Raw genomic sequence first — 19,828 nt, 5'->3', positions numbered from 1 at the left:
AGACCTTACCTCCAAAAGCCTCCCACATCAATGCTATTGAAAACCAGGCAGTTTGGTGGGAATGTTAATTCTTCACTTGACCTGTGCCAAAGAAAACTACATCTGGCAAGATGCAGGTCTGCTTAACAGGCCACATGTGCCTCCTGATTATCCTGTTATAAATTACTCTTGTTGAGAAAGAGGTGGTCTGCCATGTGTGTATGTAGAATTAAGTGGGGGGGAGGAGGAAGGGGGCGCCTTTATTTGTTTATGACAGACTTGTGGCTTGCAGCTTCACCACCCTGCCATTCAGCTCAGTGAGCCTCATGTGCACCTTTGGTGCACAGAAAACTGCCAGATGAACTTGTGCTTGATAGAAACATTACAGCAACTGTTTTGTTAGCATGAACAGGGAGCAGGAATTGAAAGCAGCTCCTGGGTTTTCAGCATCACCAAGTAAGCATGCTCCCACCAGGCCTCCAGATAAGGTTTGTACTAGGCCTTTTTACGCATGAAAATCATGTAAATACGTCAGTGTTATTTTCCTGCGTATAAGCCATGGAGAAAAGCCTCTGAAACAGATTTCTCTGAAGCCTTTAAAAAAAAACTGCACACTGATAAAAGAATGGATTCTTTCCCTTCAGCTTCTGCTATGTTGTGTAGATGCTCATCGAGCAATCCAAAGCACTGCGTATTTATTTTTCCTAGCATTTTAGGATTGTATAATTAATGAGATGAAAAACTAAGTTGCCATTGAGAATTCCATCTTTTGTAACACTATTTTTAGTGAAAGCAAAACAGAATTGCACAATTGTAGTTCCTGTGCTGTGCCTAATCGTGCACAGACTGATCATTTTTAAACTTGTAACTTAATTTACACGCGGTGTGTAAAGAGTATGAACAGTCCAGTTTACATCCATATAACCTTGCAGTCAATGAGGTCTAGTACTATAAATGGTCAGTGGTAGCAGAGTCTTTGCCCAAGGGTGATTGTCATTACACCAATCGCAGGTGTTATAACCTCTCAAATCTTAGACTGCAATTAAAACATCCACAACTTGACGGAAGGAAGTGCAAGCGCTGTTCAATAACAAACAAAAGTTACATTTGTAATTGAAATAGAAACTCAGCTAAAACTGTCACTGTGATAATCCAGATGGGTATTTAACTTTATGTAGCGCTTTATACATGGTTTGCCCAAAATCTAGGCACTGTTATTAAACCTCCGCTGATGCTCTTCTTTACCGACCTCTGAAGGATGTTAGCCATTTAGATCAGCGTTTGATATGGCCCCTATCTTCACGTAATGAGGTACATCATAGAAGTGCACATGTTTTGTGGCAGATCCTTGTGACCTGAAACTGGTTTTATTAGGCTTTCCCATTCACACCTCAAAATCTTATCTGGAGCACTGGCTCCAACTATGGTAACCTGGAGGTATTCTAATGTGTGCTGAAAATCTAACTCTTCTGTAAGATGCAAACTAACATTTTGTCAATTATGTATAACTCGTTATGCCCAAATTGTCTCCAGGATGTCTTGATGCTCATTTAAATACACCTAAATGAACAGTAGTCATGTGGTATGGATATATTTGTACGGCGCCAGTTGGACTGCGGAGCCAAATGTTGGTGTGAAGCCAACCAAGCTATCCTGGGCTATAAGCAGGAGCCAAGTGGCTCCCAGAAATGTCGAACCCTGCACTATTTATCAGTAGTTAAGGCACTTCTGACTTTTCTCCTTGTTTTTAAGGACCAGTACATGCCATCTACTTTGTATTCATCCTGTAATAACAGATGGAGGCCTTGCTGAGCTTACTCTGTTAAATAAACAAGTTGGTGCTCTAGACTGCATCACACCTGCCCAACAATGAGCCACATTTAACTAGCAGTGTTTAACATAAAAAGCATTGTCATTCTTGGCTAGCTTAAATTTGGTGTACCATTTTTAGTATCGTTGTGTTGCTCATGGCCTGTGTTCGTTTTTATTTTATTGACCTGTACTTCTCTACTTTGAAGAGAGTGGGACCGAGGTCGGGAGAGGAGGAGCCGAGGAGAGTACCGAGATTATGACCGCAGCCGGAGGGATCGGTTTTCTCCAGCCCGGCGTGAAATGAGCCCTGTACAGAAGCGCATGCGAAGAGACTGGTAAGTTTAGTATGTGTGACTTGCTTGCAGGATCTATTCCTGTGTTGGTATTCAAACATATTGAGTTTGAGAATGTTGTGAAATTTTTTGCTAATGCAGTTAAGTGGAAGAAAAAATTTACATTTTGATACACTGCACTGCCATCTTTCTCCAGCCCATGTTACCCGGTCATGGTCCGTGCAAGGGTGTACACTCACCTTCCCTGATGCATGGACAGTTGCCATGCAAACAACCACACCCAGCTCGATGGGTAGGGAGAGGAGCATTCAAAATTGTCTTCTTGTGCTGGATCAACTTCTTTAGAGGATTGCTTTCTAGCAGTGGGGGGGGTAGGGGAGTACTTTGTTTCTGTGCCTTCATCTTTCCTCCCATCTTGTTAACAATTGGCTGGGGAGTTGGGAGTGCCTGGTCTTAAGGAGTTTCCCCTGGCTTGCTGCTGTATAGGCCCCTGCCTGCTTTTCACTCCATCCAGTTGGCCTGTCCCATTGGTCACATGACCAGTAAACACCCTTCACCAGCTCTCCCAGGACAGCCTTTCCTGGGCAGCTATAGCTGCACTCTGTTTTTGCCCGGGATGCCTGATGTAGACAACCTACTGCGACCGGTAAGTGTGGTGTACGGTAAGTACAGCCATTACTGTACACAATTAAAACTCCATCTTTCTTATTACCATTAAAATATAGACTAATTGTGTAAGGTAGCCATATATTGCATTTTAGCTTAATTGTCTAAGGGAGCCCTATAGTTGGCCACTGTCCCATTGGGATGGAATTGTGAAGCCATGCACAGCACCTGGAATACTAATATACTGCGGTCACTCATGATAAATTTGGGCTAGCTGCACACCCAATCCACATAACCTACTCAGCCTAGCTGTGTATGTATGTTAAATCTGGTTTCACTTACTCTGCACACCACCTCCAGTATTGGGACTGCAGCTAGCCTCCACGATAAATCCGGCTTAGCTGCGCACATGCTTGGTGCATACACTTTCCCAGACCATTTACTGGACTGCTGTCTGCTGGGGAGTTCAACCTACAGTACGCTGAGACCATTTCAATGGTGAAAGGCACTATACAAATGCCCATTCTTGGTGAGCCAGGAAAACCTTACAAGAAACCTTGTTGCCTAGCTGTGGTTAAGATTCCCTTTTCAGAACACAGTGGAAATAGTCCTGACCACTCACTCATTAACCTTTCTGTCAGCTAATGTTCTGGTGTATTAAATATTACTGTGGGGTTTAAACTTCTTTTAAGCTTAATGCTAACAAATTGCTTTTTCTCCTTGAAGCAGATCGTGTTCTACAAAAAAGGCTTCAAATAGGGTTTTGGGGGGTTGGGAGGGAGGGCCTTGATCACCCTACAAATCAGTGATGTGCTGTTTTGAACTTATTTATTTTCCTGTCTAGGGATGAGCATGTTGCTGATCCATACCACCCAGGATATGAGGTTCCTTATGCTGGAGCTGCCGGGGGTCCTGCCTATGGCCCGCCTCCACAGTGGCCCCATGGTGACATGCACATGCTCCAGCACCATGGGCTTCCTATCCAAGCTAGGTGAGTCTCCTCCTCACTCTGTGCATTCTGCTATGTCTGTTATTGTCCTAATGATTGGCATTACTTTAACTGATTCACGTTTATTCTCTAGTGTCTTATGTCTATAGACTTTCCTGGAGGGTATGAGGAGTGGGGTGGCAGTACCTATAGGTTCTTTTTTGGCTTGTGTCCTCTTTCTACAGATGGCAGTTTCTGTGTATCGATAATTGGGAATGTCTACAACCACTCCCCACATTATTGGCAAACATAAGCTCAAATATTAGCAGGCTCTTTGAGGGATGGCTGACCACCACCATGTAGCAAAGGCTGCCCTCTCAAACCATGGTTTTTATGATCTGTCACTTGCATTTTTCTTTTTTCTTTGCTTTCTTTCTTTTTGGTATGGAGCTGAAATCCCTTTGTGCTTTCTACTTCGTAAATGTAAATCATTCTTATGCATAAATGGGGCAAAGGGATTGCCTCCTTAAATCAATATCATTGTGATTGATTGTAATTTTGTGTTGTAGCAGTGCAATGTTTCGGAAGAGATCAATATAAAATGTCCTCATTGGTACAGTTTTTCTCATTTTATATTTTGTTACTGGGGTTATGTAGATATTGAGGTTTGTTGTATGCACTCTGGAAGTACTGGAGCTCTGCATGGGGGGGTCTGCTTCTAGGTGTTTTGAGGGTAAAGAGGCATTTCTGTTGACCTGGAAGCCTAGTTTGAGTGCCATGATGAGTTTATCAGATTGGTTGTAGACACTGTTCAGTGAAGTTTGTGGATTGGGAGTATTTTATTTTGTATTCTGAAGTTCGGAATGAATTTTGTCCATCACTTGGCAACCATTTTACCTGGCTGGAATCCATTTCGAACCTGTTCAAAAAATTCAGGTTCTTTGTATCTGAAGCCTGAGGAGTTTCACATGACTATCCCTTGTACCTCCTTTGTGAGCAAGGAAGTGTGCGTTTTTGATGACTGTGTATACCTGTATGTCACGACTGAGGACTGTAGTCCGCCTGGCTTGTGTGTGGCTGAATCTCTTCATTGGGCGATATTCTAGAAGTTGCACAACAAATACAGTAAGCGACAATGCTTACAAAATCTCGGCACAGGGACCCATGGTGTCCTCCCAATGTTCAGGAATCAGCCCAGAGGATGGGCAGAGAACAGATGGACAGCCATGGATAAAATGACTGAATAAACATGATTGGATGTACATCTTTAAAAGTATTTAATTTAAAATGATCACTTTTTCATGGACATAAACCAAGCAATATTTGAACCTCCAGCCTGGGATAGCGAATCCCTTAACGCCTATTTGATTTTACAATGTTGGGCTTTGCCTACACACAGGCCTTAGAGGTATGCAGTTTTTGCATGGCAAATGAATCCAATACCGTCAATACTAGTGTCCCTAAAAATAGGCATATTAGGTGCATTGGGAGCCCTAAAATAGATTTTAGAAATATTTGCTCCACCTGTAATTCACCGATATTACTTGTGCCCCAAAGCTCGACTCATATGCCCAACTGCCTAGCTTGGGCCCTATAAACCTTTAGGATGATGCTCAACGGGCGCCCCTCCATGTTCCTGGCTAAATCGAGGAAATTGTGCCACAGTGTCTAGTTGAATTAAGAACCGCACAGTTGATTTGTCTTGCTCCCCATGTGCAGTTGGCCTTCACCCCTAGGTAATCCTACCCAAACCAAAAAAAACGTGGTCAATGGGCTCTTCTTTAAAACGAGGAACTTTCTTCATTGAATGACTGGTAAACATTTTTTTTTTTTGCAGATTTTATAGCCAAGCCATTTTCCTCACAAACTCTTCAGATGTTCAGTTTATTCTGGTGGTCCACAGGTGTGAGCGAGAGCAGAACTGCATAATCTGCCAACAGGAGAATCGAAATTACATCGCCTGCCAATATTCGGGGGGGGTTGGGGGGGAGAGCGGCATCTGTTGTCCCAGATGATGATTTATCGATTACTCTGTTTATAAATTAACAGAATAATTAGGGCCCAACGCGCAACCCTGCCTGACGCCAGTTTCAACATCTACACTGCGCAAGGTGCTCCCATCTAGAGAATACTGACGAGCCACACCATTCATTATGTATCGCCTCCTTTGCCACAATGAGGTCTTAATACCACAATTCACAACATGTAGGGGAAAATGTAGATTTTGGGGGTGCATCCCAAAGAGTGAGTGAATTCTTTATCGAGTCAATGTGGTAGAAGACCTTTGACCAAATGGCTCGGAGCTATTTGAAGGATCAGGGCATACCGTGCAATGACCCCCAACCCCTGTTATCTCCCAGATAGTGCAGTATGCAATCGAATATTTTGTGGCACTTTCTTTGACTGCAGGGTGTAAGATTGATGGGTTAAGAGAAGGAGGCAGTGTGATGCTACAAAGGAGCCAGGATGTTAATAATTGCATTGTTTCACTTTAATCGGAAGAGTTCCAGATGTCCCTGCTTTGCTCTACTTTTTTGGTTGAATTTGCAATTTGCATGCCTTTTTAATATTTATATTCATAAAAGTTGTTCTGGCAAACCGACTTTTTCTACAGTCTGGCACGCACCCACACCCCACTCGCCAACATTCCCCACACGTCAATTCCCCATTACAATTTACACTCCCAGGTCTTTCAGTTATGTGCATACTCATGTGATCTTTACATGGTCCAGTCGTAACTCACTCCCTAGTCCCTGCCACGCTCCCGACTATGTTCCTAACGTGCACCACTCATTTCCTCCTGCATTCTCCAGTCCCTATTTCTCCCTGCTGCATCTTTTTTAGGTTAGAATTTCATATTTATGCTAAAGCTCCTTCACTTGTGAGACCCCCAGCACTTTTTGCTTGACTTCTGGATTATTTTTCTACGTTCCTTAGTGGGTGGGAATGTTTGTTCCCTACTCACCCTTCCTTTTACAATTTTTATGGGTGGCCTTTTTATGACTCTCATACTTTATTCTTGGCCATCTGTATTTTCCTATTGCAGCACACTGTAATTTCTGTGCAGTGTTGCTGGGGTTTCCCTTGGGTTCCCCTTTTTATTTTCTCTTGGGTGGGTTCTGTAAGGGAGGCATGGTATTGGACACAAGAGATGCAAGGTTCAAGGGTGTTTATTGAACAAAAAAGGTTGGATAAACTCCTGGCCCTATATCTAAAGATGGGCGCATGCTCTACCATCAAATAAAAAATAACAGTCCTAATAATGTCTCTCAAAATAAAGTGGTCTATACTAAATTGTAGGGCTTGCCATTTCGCTATTACAATAAATGGGTGCATGGAAAAAGGTGTATGTAAAGGATCAAGATGGCTTGGTCAGCTGTCTTCCCCACGTTGGACAGCATGGAGTAAGGTGGCTCCCATACACAGGATGACACACTCTGGCTCAGGTTCTCAAAACAAAGGCAATTAAACTTGGATCGAGGCCTTTCATGTTAAATTCACTTATTCTAGCGTTCTAGGCTTAGTAAAACTAATCAACTGAGGCAGTACAAGACTCCACTCTTAGTATAAGGCTGTACCACCGGAGTTCATGGTAGTGTAGACTGAGCAGCCAGACTTCTCTTAGGAAGGAGAGGACTGCAGAACCGGTACAAAGAAATTGTAATACAAATGGTCCAAAGAAACACAAACACTACGTATTGTAAAAAAAAGTAGGCGCTGATAAATCTTGGAGTTCGGGGGGTAATATCACTATATATATATATCCACAATTATAAAAAAAACAGCACTATGCTTGAAGGGACACGGACCAAAGCATATAACCTAATTCGGAACACCTAAAAGTTCTAGGGAAGTCAAAACCAGTAGTTACTTGATTTCCAGTAATATCAGGGTAGTAGACCCTACCAGTTGGAGCGTGACGCGCAGCAAGAAATCACTTCTCAAATGAACTGGACAATATACTTTTCTGAAAAGTGGAACTGAAAAGGTAGTACTCAATCTATCGCACCCAACCCACATACGCCATAACTTTGTTTGCTGCAATGCACAGCCCACTGTGCAATGGCTACTGACCAACACACTGTAACCCATTGTGCCTCGGTCTCGGATTGACTACTTTCAACCCCTCCGCCAGTGCACTGTAACCCACTGTGCCCTCAGTATTTATTGCATCTAGCACCATCTACCTGAAAACTGATACAACCTCTTTTCCATCTGTGCCTGACATTAGTCTGTTGCACCCTGCCTACTGTGCTAGGAAAGTGTGTTCACTGTACCTTTTTTAGCCCATTGCGCCCCACCATTGAATGCTGCATCTAGCCCTTTATACCTGAAATCTAATTAATGCTTCCAACTCGCATGTTCCCTGTATACTGTACACTTCACCCAATCTACCTTTACCCTGGTCACCGCTCCTACCACTGCACCTACACGGCAGAGTATACCTCTCAGACTTCAATGTATTTATCCTCTCTTCACCGGTCCATCCTCATGCACACTCCTCATAACACGTCTCACCACCTTTACGTCTCCCTCATTACAATAGCCTTCACACTAGCTTATCTCCTGCACTCTGACCCCCCCACACCAAATACATCCTACACACAACCGTCTTCTTACACCGACCACACAAGCTTACCTGGCCAACCTACACCTCCACACTGAGCACCCTCGCCATGAATACCCCTTCCACCATCCCCCGTTCTCACAACACTTGACAAAGCAAGGAACTCAAGGCTCAGAGCACGCACAGAGCCCCTGCCGCACCCCAGCCTCCCCAACCTACTGGCAGAAATCACAAAAATTGGCTCTCGCACCAAAGCCACTTATACACTCTCATTACACAGCCAAACACAAACCATGTCAATTGGTGCTAGCACGCAACATTAAGCCACAACACATCTGGACACAACCTGCCATCGCACAGGGAACCCCACCACCAATCGTACTCAACTCCCTATCTCTTGAGCCATTCCATCTCCTCACACCACTCAACCCCACACCCCCTATTAAGACCAGACCTACCCATAAATTCTGTCTGGTTTTCACAGTACCCTATTTTGAAGAAAAAGATGCAGCTGAAAACTTTGGTTCCAAGCATTTCCTGCAGATCTTGCTGTTCCTGAGCCTCGGTCGTGGGTACAAGAGGGAGGACGTTGGAGGGGGGGGACGACTCCTCCTGCACTGCACAGGGACTGGTCACAAAGCTGGCGAACTGACAATTCTTCAGTTCCGGTAGCTGTCTTCAAGTACACAAACTGGTCTCCTTCTCCCTGGCTATTCGGTTTCCTCAAGTACTCTGAGGAAAATACAACCAGCTTCAAGAATGGTGTCCAGGTGTTATAAGAGTTGATTGGTCCCACCAACTCAAAGTCCTTGAAGGGCTTCTCTGTCGAGATGAAATTAGTGATTCGGAACCTGCAGCAGAGCATCACCGGGCAAACCAACGGTCCAGGAGTTGCCGCAGCATTCCTCATTCCAGCTCTTCTTCGGTTCTTTCGTTCCAGTGATTGACTCTGCTTTCCAAGCCAAGAGACTCGCCTTTTAACCAGTTTTCTCCCTTTCATTCCAGCCTAGCTGCCACTCCCCCAGCAGGGTGGCTGTTCTTGCCGGACAGTCAGCCAACCAATCACACTTTGGGTGCATTTGGGTCTCCTAGGAGACTAGGCACATGGGTTCCCCTCGCTTCCTGCTCCCCCACTTCCCTGACACTCAGGCGCCAGAGGCGGTCTTCAGTCCTGAAGCCTGCCAAAGGCGTAGGAACAAAGGTACCAAACCTGGTTTGGCACACAAACTCTAGAAGGATTTTTTCCAAAAAGAAATGGCGAAAAAAGACCGGGACCCGTTTAAACAAAGCTGGCTCAGATGCCATCTTCAAAAACATGGCTCCCGTGTTTTAACGCTGCCGTTGTTCACGGTCGCGAAAAATCATGGTAGTTGTAAAACCACTGCCAACAGCCATTTGGAGAGGAAAGGGTAGCATTGGACTGCTACATTAATTTTTAGACATAGGGGATACTAGGTAACCCCTCCAGTACTCTATTGTGAAATGGGGTGCACTGGGTCTAGGAATTTAAAGACTACTAAAGTCAATTTCACTTTACTTTCTGTAGTTTATCCCAGAGAAGGTATCTAAACCTTGGGACAGCTTAAAAGGCTTCCCTGTGTCACTGCACTGAGGGTGCTGTGTGATGCACATGAAAAGAGGCCTATGGAGTTGTCTAAACCCCATAATCAAAGAACACAAGAGAAAAGCGCACATCAAAATACATGAGTGGATGTCTCCAGATAAAAAAAATAGTCCTCAAATTCCAGCAAAGTTGCTGGGGCTCTATAAGGTGAAGAATTAGCACATTTATGAGAATTTTCCCAAACAGTGTCTGACTGAAGTCACTTCCCTCCTTAATCTTAAACCCTCCACATGCAAAGGCGACATCTGTCCACCTAACGTCATTAAGGACTGCGCTGACGCCCTTGCCCCCCTAATCACTGCATTCATTAATGCTTCATTGACTTCAGGCATCGTCCGTCCAGCCTTAAAGAAGCATCCCTTTTTAAACTATCCCTTGACCCCGCCTCCCTCAGCAACTACCGCCCCATTACCACGGTCCCATTTCTGCTCAAGATCCTAGATAAAGCCGCCCAGACCCAGCACTACCTCCAATCCAACTCCATTTTAGGCAAAATCCCATCCAGATTATGCAAAGGCCATGGCACTGAAACTGCCCTCTTGAACTTGAGGACCACAAAATACTTACTCCTCACCAATGCAGCCCACTTCTCTGTAAAAGCCCAATCATGGATAACCACCTTAGAAGGCAGAGCCATGAAAGTGTTCTCAGACTCCACTAACGCTGCCCCTTCCACCATTCACTGCAGTGTCCCCAGAGCTCCTGCACTGCGCCCCCCCTTTATATAACCTGTTTACCAAGCCCCTCTTGGATAAGTTGGACTCTCTCTGCATAGGCTACACCAACTATGCCGATGACACTCTACTCCTCCTTACCCTCACTGGCTCCTACGACCACGACTCTGTAGGCCTTCTCCAAATATACTCTACCATCCAAGCTTGTATAGAAGCCAATGGATTATCCCTCAATGGTGATAAAACGGAGATCATGCTCTTACGTTCCAAAGGAATACTTATTGAAAAAGAATTACTGCAACTTCGTCATTGATAACCCTACCATCCCCATCTCTACTTCAGTCAAGACCCTAGGGTTCCACCTTGACACCACCCTATCCATGAGCAAACAGGTTAGCGCCATAGCCGCCTCGGCACACACCACCAAACTAATAAACGCCATCAAACCACTCCTTACCAATCAAAACTGTCTCAATCGCCCGAGCCACATTTGGTGCCAAGTTAGACAACTGCAATGTGCTCCTTGCATGCACCTCCGCAAAGAATCTAAACCGGCTTCAAATAGTCCAGAATAACGTGCTCAGAGCAGCTCGAGCATCCCCAAAAGAAACCATATCACACAAGCCAGACGGGATGCCCACTGGCTCCCAGTTAAGGAAAGAATCGCATTCAAGGCTCTTACCTTAACCCATAAATGCCTTAGCCTTTCTGCCCCCTCCTACCTATTCGAAACCATCAACAGAGACACCTATGCACGCCCCAAAAGAGTGCACCACGCTAATCAATTGTGCATTCCACCCATCAAAAGAGCCAACGCAGGGGTTATAGGCTTCCCGCATGTAGCCCACAAGCTGTGGAATGCCCTACCCAACTTCCTTCGAGCCGAAACCTCCCTCTTCACCTTCCGCAAATGTCTCAACCACACTCTTCAACTCCCCCACCCCCCTCCTACACTCCCACCGGTGTTGACTGTAACAAAGTATGCATAACCAAATGGACTGTAATTAAGTTTTGCTTATTGCATGTTCTGTTTAACTGTTATCACTGTAACCAGATTTTTTTTTTGTTAGTGCCACAATGCCTCTGGGCTGCTGTGAGTTCTATAAATGCTAATGACTTGAATTGCTGGTGGCAGTGGTTTCTTTTTACTACGTTTGTGCCATGTACCTGCAGGCTGATTTCTCAGCTGCAGTACAGCACCCGAGGGTGACCATGTTCCCAAAATGGCCTAGTCTTCTCTATTCACCATTTCTTGTCGGTTCTTTCTGGGCTTTTACTCTGTTTGAATCGGGTTTGAGTGCTTTGTGCATTTTGCCTTTTGGCACGCTTCAGCCTTGAAGCCCGCCCAGGCTCCAGTGTCTTGAAAGGCTGGAAGTGAGGGAGGGTCCTGAAACTTACCTGTCCTTTGTTTCTAGGTGTGCCTGAGTGAAACCAGTTCTGATTGGGAGGACAGCCTCCCTGCTGGATGATTGACCACCTAGGGCTGTGAATGAATGGGAACTTGCTTAAAAGGTGAGGTGTTTGGGACTAGAGGCAGTCGACCATTGGAGGACATCTGACGAAGACGTGAAGAGATGCCAACAGCACCTTCCTGGGCTGCAAAGTGCCTGGTTAGGCCTTGCAGCTGTGCTGACCCAGTTTTCGTTTCGGCTGGGAAGAATCGAACGGGACGACTTGCTCCATTGGCTGGTGGGACCAACTAGTCCAGAGATGAGCTTCATTTTGGCACAACCCCCAACTTTTACATTACTTTAACATATTTATGAAGCTCCCCAAATAATCAAGAGGTTTATGGGCGCAATCAACAAACTGAAAACATAATGGGGGCAACTAACAATGCAGAGTGAAAGCAAAAACTCTTGCTGTAGGAAATAATCGCTAACATCACTTAAACCAGGTCTTTCTGAACATGGCAGTGGATCCCATTTCCCTGAGATCTGGAGGTATTCCAGGCTCTGGGAGCAGCCAGAGAGAACAATTCTTAACCTGCATCAATTTTCAGGCTGGTATTTTAAGGATTTAGTTTTGTTGGACCCAAGTATCCTTCTACTGCACTTATTAACCAGAGTGCTTCGCTCGGGTATAAAGGGCTTACACCAGCCAAGCATTTGAGTAATCAATAAGGGGCGGAATGCAATTCTTGCCTCAATAGGCAGCCAGTGCAAACTGACCCTATAATTGCTCTCGATATGGTCTCACAGCTGACTTGGGAGATGTATGGGCGAAGCTGTTAGAAGCCTAATATAGTAGGCAGTGGAAGAGACCAAGCTATTCACATGAGCCTATATGTTCTTATCCAGATGGGCAAGTGCACATTTTGAAGCACGATTAAACAAAGTTGTACGGTGAATCCCATCTTATTCCAAACCACTTAACAAATGTAAAGCAGTTTTTGAGAAATATTTTCCATCTTTGAGGATTGGAAGGCATCTTAAAACAGTCTAGGAAGGAACGCCACAGGTAGAGCTAGCGGAGAGGAAGTGGACAAGTTGTACCTAGGAGGTTCGATTGGAGAGGAAGGAGGGCAGCCAAGTCAGGCCTGATCTTCACTGCTCTTGGAAATAGTTATCCAAGAGAAGGTATTTATACCTTTGGGAAATCTGAGACTTCCCTGTGCCACTACACTGAAGGTGTTATGTGCCACAATGTGAAAAGATGCCTATGGAGTTTCAGACTCCAAAACCAAAAGAATCAGTCCAAATCACAGAAAAATACATGTGTGGGGAAAAAGGTCTCTCCGGGTTAAATATTAAAGTCCTACTTCTGGGGGTTTCTAAGGTAGAAGGGGAATTGGCACAAATCTGGGAATTCTCCCTACAGAGGACAACTGCTTTTATCTCCCTTGCCTGGTCTGGTTATGTATTGGGAATCAGCCCTGTGCCCAATAGGGCACCAGACCACGAAAGTAAGTTTCCAATAAAGGTTCAAAATAAAAGGATACCACAATTGACCGTTGACCCCATCACAACCCTAGTCCTGGATAATCTAGACCACATCCTACGGCAACTTGACTTTCTTAAACACGCCAGAGCCCCATGTGACCATACAAATTCGACATGCAGGGTGAGCAAAAAAGTAACATTTGTCAGATCGTTCCCTTACCTTTCTTTACAAAGGAATTTCCCTAAAATCTGAAAGAAAATGACCCCCCCCCCCCCCTAGCTCTACTGGACTGAAGATCCAAACTCCCTCTGACCCCCCCACTTCTTCGCGGCCATGCAGCTAGCTATCCCTAAGGGGTCTGCACGCTTTTGCCTTTCCAGAGATGTTTGACTGCAACTCTCTTCAGCCCTAGCCTTTTGTTAGGGAGAATTTTCATTTCTGTGCTAATTCCCCTCAACCTTAAGAGATCCCCAGCTCTCTTGCTGGACTTAGACTTCTTATTTTTAACTCCTTAGTGGGAACTTTTTCTCACTCGCTCGTGTTTTTCCCTGATTTGGATTTTGTTTCCACTGTTGTTGGAGTCTGACAAACTCCATGGGCATCCGCTTTTTGTATGGTGACACTGCACCTTAAGTGCAGTGTCACTGATGACACTGCACCTTAAGTGCAGTGTCACTGACAGTCCTTTGGACTTCTCTAAAGGTTTAAATACCTTTTTCTTGGGTGAATTACAGTTCCCAAGAATAGTAAGATTGAAATTGCTCTTATTTACCTTTTTCTCTTTGTGGGTCCAGTCTGCACCATCTTATGTGAAGTGGTGAGGGAAGTGGGGGGGGGGGGCTAATTAGTAGCGGCGTATCCTAATTTCATGTAAAACAAATGTTGTTACCCTCCCTACTTAAAATGGCTGTTGGCAGCGGTTACATTTTTTTTTTTTTGCCATTGTGCTTTTCTACTGCATGCTGAACTGTTGGCGGTAGTACAGCACCCATGGATGTTCGCCCCTGTCTTTTCTTTGGCTATTTTCTATTTGTGAGGTCTTTCTTGGCTTTTACTTTGTGCATTGAAACAGATTTCAGCCATTGGTGTGTTTTTGCCCGTGGCAGGCTTCAGCCTTTAAGCCCGCTTCTGGCTCCAGTGTCTGGAAGGACAGGATGTGAAGGAGGGGGTGGGGGGGTCCTGAAACTCCCCTGTCCTTTGTCTCTAGGAGTGCCTGAACAAAACCAGTCTTGCTTGGCCGGCCGGCTGGCTTGAAGAGACTGCCACCCTGCTGTGCGATTGACAGCCTAGGCTGTGCATGACTAGGAAAATTTGCTTAAATGGTGAGGGTTTTGGGACTAGTGGCAGTCGACCACTGGAAGAAACATCAGACTAAGACCATGAAGAGAAGCTTCCTGCAACCTCCTGGACCTTGAATTGCCCTGTGAAGCCCTGCTACTGTGCGAACCTCCTTTTTCACCAGCTCTGGATGGAATGACTTCTCCCCTTTGGGTTAGTGGGACCAACTAACCCGAGACGCACGCCACTTTGGCGCAATCCCAGACTTGCTGTGCTTCTCTGTTGCTGCAGAAGCCCAATGCCAGGGGCCGAGTGTGCAACGTCTGCCGAGGAATGAATCTGAGCAAAAGCTCCAGGAGCCTCCTAAGGACACTCCAGAAGCAGGAGATCCTGACCCATAGTCCCGGACCAAGGGAACCAGGAAAGCACAATCAGAGATTTGTTCTGCGTCGGAACCAGGAAAGCACAATCCGATTTGTTCTGCGTCAGTGCTGTTTGCGAAACGCTGAAACCGCAAAGTGCTACTGATTCGAAGAGCGCTGTAGCTGCCGACCTCCCAGAGTACTGCTGCTGAAGCTCTCAAGACATGGCCCCGGTTAGGGGAATGTTCTCATGTCTGTGCTAATTGTCTTCAACCTTGGAGACCCACAGCTCTTTTGCTGGACTTTAGGACTTTTTATATTTTATTTTTTTAGTTTAAAATTATTTTCATTAATATTTTCAATAATGACAATACCCCCTCCCCAAATCCCGTGATTGACCCCCCTCCCCCGGGCAGAACACAATATAACCTTTTTGCTACTTTGAAATGCTTGCATTTTAGTTTACATAATATTGAAAATTCTCAGTGTAGAGAAGTCTCATTTTAGAAAGTCAAAGAGCAACAGCCATTACTGTTGACATTTTTCATATTGTCCCTGCACAATATGTCCTCCATTCCATTCCATTGCCACAAACATTGCCCCACACCTCGCCTTCTCTCACCTACACATCTAACAGCAGCTCCAGACTTTGTAGACTCAGGACGCGCACTCTTCCCATGATCCTCACCGCCCGAGCAACTCGATCTCACACAGAAACCTCAGACTAGGATCCTGTACAACTGGTAAACGCAACACTCCGTCCAGTCTACACACCTTCCACCCATGTACTATTATAACACCTACTACAAAATTATCCAAACCATCCAACTCCAAAACAACAAAAAAAGCAACATCCAAATAGAAACTATGTAGCACCACTAACACCCGCTCTCTTACAGCCCGTGCCCTGGAAATAAATGATTACATCACCAGTCTTGATCTAGACATACTAGCCATCACCGAGACCTGGATACATGAAGCGTCGGGCTCGTCCATAACTTTAGCCGTACCCGAAAGCTACTCCATCCTTGGGCAAGAGACCTAATAAATTAGGAGGGGGGGTGCCCTAATTTTTAAAGAAATCGATCAGGTCCGGTCTATTCCCCACACTTGGGGAAGGTAATGCTGACATGCTATTGGCCAAACTGCCTCTTTCTTATAATAACACAATCACCATTCACGTCATCTACCGGCCCCCAGGGCTCCCAGATGATTTTCAAGGACAAATCGCTCATCTCAGCGAAAACTTTAAAGAAAATCCACCAAAACTATTCTCCTAGGTGATCTCAATCTAGGGTATGACGATCCCAATGAGAAACCAGCAATCTCATTCCATAAGGACCTCTCCGACTTAGACCGCACAAAAAATTATTTCCCACCCATTCTAAAGGCAGAACTCTGGACTGGGTGGCCGACCATAATTGAATAATTGAAACTCCATCACTTCCAACACCTTCCTCCCATGGACAGTTCATAGTTGCACACAATTCACAATCCCTACAGCACCAACGTCTAAAACCACAATACATAAATCTGCAACTCTAACAAGAAGCTCCTAAAAAGTGCAGACAACATCCGCCCCTCCAACATACCATGCCTATCTCTGCCATTCTCGCAAGACCCAAGTATCCTAGCAGATGGTCTTAAGGTCACGCTCACCAACGCAATCAACACTATTGCTCCTTTAGAAGAAAGTCTTTCCACTCGAAATCATGGTTCACAGATGACCTCCAAACAATACGCAGTAACAAACGTCAGGTGCAAAAAAACTGGCAAGCCAACTCTTGTGACACTAATAAAGATCTATTCAGACATCGCAAAAAAATACAACGCTGCCATTGTTAATGCCAAATCGGATGCCTGCAACCGTCGAATATCAGACTCCCAAGTCTCACGCGAACGAACTTGACCATCTTTAAGGAGCTCGCAGTTCCTCCCATCTCTCCACTGACGCGATCATCAAAAATGAAGCTTTGTGCAACAGTATCCAAGCCGCCCTGCTTAAAAAAAAAAATAGACCTCCTACAAAGCAAAATCCTTGACCATTACAATACCTTACCAAAATTGAATCGGCCTACACAATCTCCTCCAACCAGCAAAACCATTAACTTCCCCAAATTTGCCTTTAACGACGTCTCAGAATCAGAAGTACTAGACATTCTGAAACACCTGAAACCCTCGATCTTCAAAGGCGATGCATGCCCTCCTAAATTAATTCAGGACTGCGCCGAACCACTTATTCCACTGATTAATGCATTCATTGATGCCTCCTTGCTCTGTCCCTAACAGCCTCAAAGAAGCATGGGTTCGCCCTCTTCTAAAAAAAGCCGACTCTAGACCCTACACAGCCCAACTACAGACCCCTAACGACAGTCCCTTTTCCTTCTCAAAATATTAGACAAAGTGGCAAACTATCAAATCCAATTCTACCTGGAAACAAATTCTATCTTCGGAAACAGTCAGGCTTCCACAAAGGACACTGAACAGACGGCTCTGCTGGACCTAAAAAACCAAATAACAAGATCTTGGACACAGGTAAACCTGCCCTCCTTCTCCTCCTAGACCTCTCGGCGGCATTTGACCTAGTGGACCATAACAACCTCACCGCACACCTCACTCAGCACATTTCTCCGACCAAGCCACTTCATGGATAACCTTTCTAGAATCTGAGCCATGAAAGTTTTCTCAAATACATCTAATGCAGCACCCACTATAATACACTGCTGTGTCCCACAGGGCTCATGTACAGCACCCACACTGTAACCTTTTCACAAAGCCTCTATTCGATAAACTTGATGCACTTGGGATTGCATATACCAACTATGCAGACGATACCCAAGTGCTCCTTCCCCTAACAGGCTCATATCACACAGACGCCCTAGCTCTAAAACAAATATACGCCACCATTCAATCCTGGATGGCCACAAATGGCCTATGGCTTAACGTGGATAAGACAGATACTCATTCTTAGCCAAAAGTCTACACTTGCTAAGTTAGATGGGCTCAACGTCAATTTTAACATTGACAACTGCACCATCCCAGTCTTATCTTCTGTGAAAACACTAGGGGTACAAATTGATGCGACACTGTCCATGAATAAACGGGTCAGCGCCATTGTCTCTGCCTCTGCATTAAGCACTAAATTGACGCCATCAAACCATTCTTAACTAAAGAAAACTGTATCCATAGCAAGAGCTACCATAGGTGCAAAATTTTATTGCAACGCTCCTTGCCGACACCTCTAAAAAATGTTTTTTAAAAAAACGTACACACTTCAGGTCACCCAAAATAACTCGCTAAACAGCCTTAAGCATCTCAAGCAAGACAATCCGTTCACTGGCTCTGTCAAAGAACGTATCACTTTCGCAAATGCTTCCATCGCACAGCGCCACTTTATCTCTGACGTGCTCCACAGACCCTCTGCCACCAGACCCACTAGACTAGACAATCAGGCAAACCAAACATATCATTGTTCCTTTAACCAATCAGATTAAGTTTCTTTCGCTCCATCTTGACTTGGGCAAGCACAATGTTAATTCTATGTACAAACTCTTCCTGTTACTAACCCAGCCAGCTCTGAAAGCACAACTAACCCAGCCAGCTCTGAAAGCACAATATTAATCCTGTTACTCTTCCTGTTACTAACCCAGCCAGTCCTGACAACGTCTTCTGATTTCACGTGTTTAACGCACACGCTCATCAAGGAAGAAACTATACGTTGTGTAAATAAGGAAACGAGTCACACGCAGAAGGAAAAACAGCATTCCAGAAAGTTAAAGAATATTTATTTAATGTAATTTATGCAAATGGAATTCAATACTTCAGAGAGACTGCATTTTACAAAAGCATTGAAAACTACATAGAGTTAAAAGAACTTTGAAGCAAGAAGAATATCTAGTTCAGAAAGGTGTTTGCAAGGGCCATCACTTTAGGATTCTAAAGAGACTTGAGTGGCTTGAACTATATGCACTACACAAGATATTATTTACAAGATATTCCACACAGTTTACTAGCCTCTAAGTCTTTTACTGAGGTTTAAGAGGTAAAGAGTTCAGAGTTTATTTAGAATAATTTTAGAAAAGAATCATATAAGCAACCAGGTGTATTTGTTTACCACAGATACCAGAGCCTACCAGACTGTTGCAGGGCTGCAGTGTCTCCATTGTTATTTTAAGGGTTGAGAGGTGAACTCCTGGTGAGGGTCTGTGGGGCCAGCATCAGCTCCTGTGGAATTCAGTCAAGCCGGACCCTGACAGACGTGAAGAATTGTCCTCGCGTTTAAAATACACACGCGATTCTTTACCAAACCCGCGCGCGTGAAAAAAATACGTAAACGCGATATAACACGCGCTAGTTAAAATGGACTCGCGCTCTATCGCTACTGCACTCACGCGGAGAAACGAAACGTAATTCACGTAAAATAGTTCACGCGTTAAAAACAACTCACGCTTAATCAAAATGGACTTGCGCTCTATCGCAAATCAACACGCGCTTTCTCATGAGACGTCTTTCACGTTAAAAATGTACACGCGCACTCGCGCAATTCATTTGGGCACGCGCTCTATCGCAAACCAACGCGCACTTTAAAAAAAACACGCAAACGACGACTTGCGAGCTCGCGCACACATTAAACAGTCTTGAACATTACACGCAGTTAATTAACTTTAAACTTTTACGCACAATCTTCAAGCTTGTTTTCCTTATAATAACTAACTGTAAATGTCTCTTTTCTCAAATTTTGAAACTTGTTAACTCTTTGTTTTCTTATAAAAGAAAATGAAAGTTCACTGTGACAATCTTAAAATCTTTAAAAGAACGATCC

At 44.6% G+C, this 19,828-nt stretch overlaps 1 protein-coding gene across 1 annotated transcript in view; it reads left to right on the top strand.

Annotated features, from left to right (window-relative positions):
- Window positions 1-19,828, top strand: part of SRRT (serrate, RNA effector molecule) — a 413,786-nt gene that overhangs the window by 22,592 nt on the left and 371,366 nt on the right. Inside the window, exons 3-4 of the mRNA XM_069644249.1 lie at window positions 1,998-2,126; window positions 3,535-3,681. Coding sequence (XP_069500350.1) covers window positions 1,998-2,126; window positions 3,535-3,681 — 276 coding nt within the window. The remainder of the gene's footprint in view (window positions 1-1,997; window positions 2,127-3,534; window positions 3,682-19,828) is intronic.

This window comes from Ambystoma mexicanum, chromosome 1p (assembly GCF_040938575.1).
Source record: "Ambystoma mexicanum isolate Mex_15411 chromosome 1p, UKY_AmexF1_1, whole genome shotgun sequence".
NCBI classification, from domain to species: domain Eukaryota; kingdom Metazoa; phylum Chordata; class Amphibia; order Caudata; family Ambystomatidae; genus Ambystoma; species Ambystoma mexicanum.
Note: the sequence above shows the minus strand (reverse complement) of the source record. Positions and strands in the feature narration are given on the sequence as shown.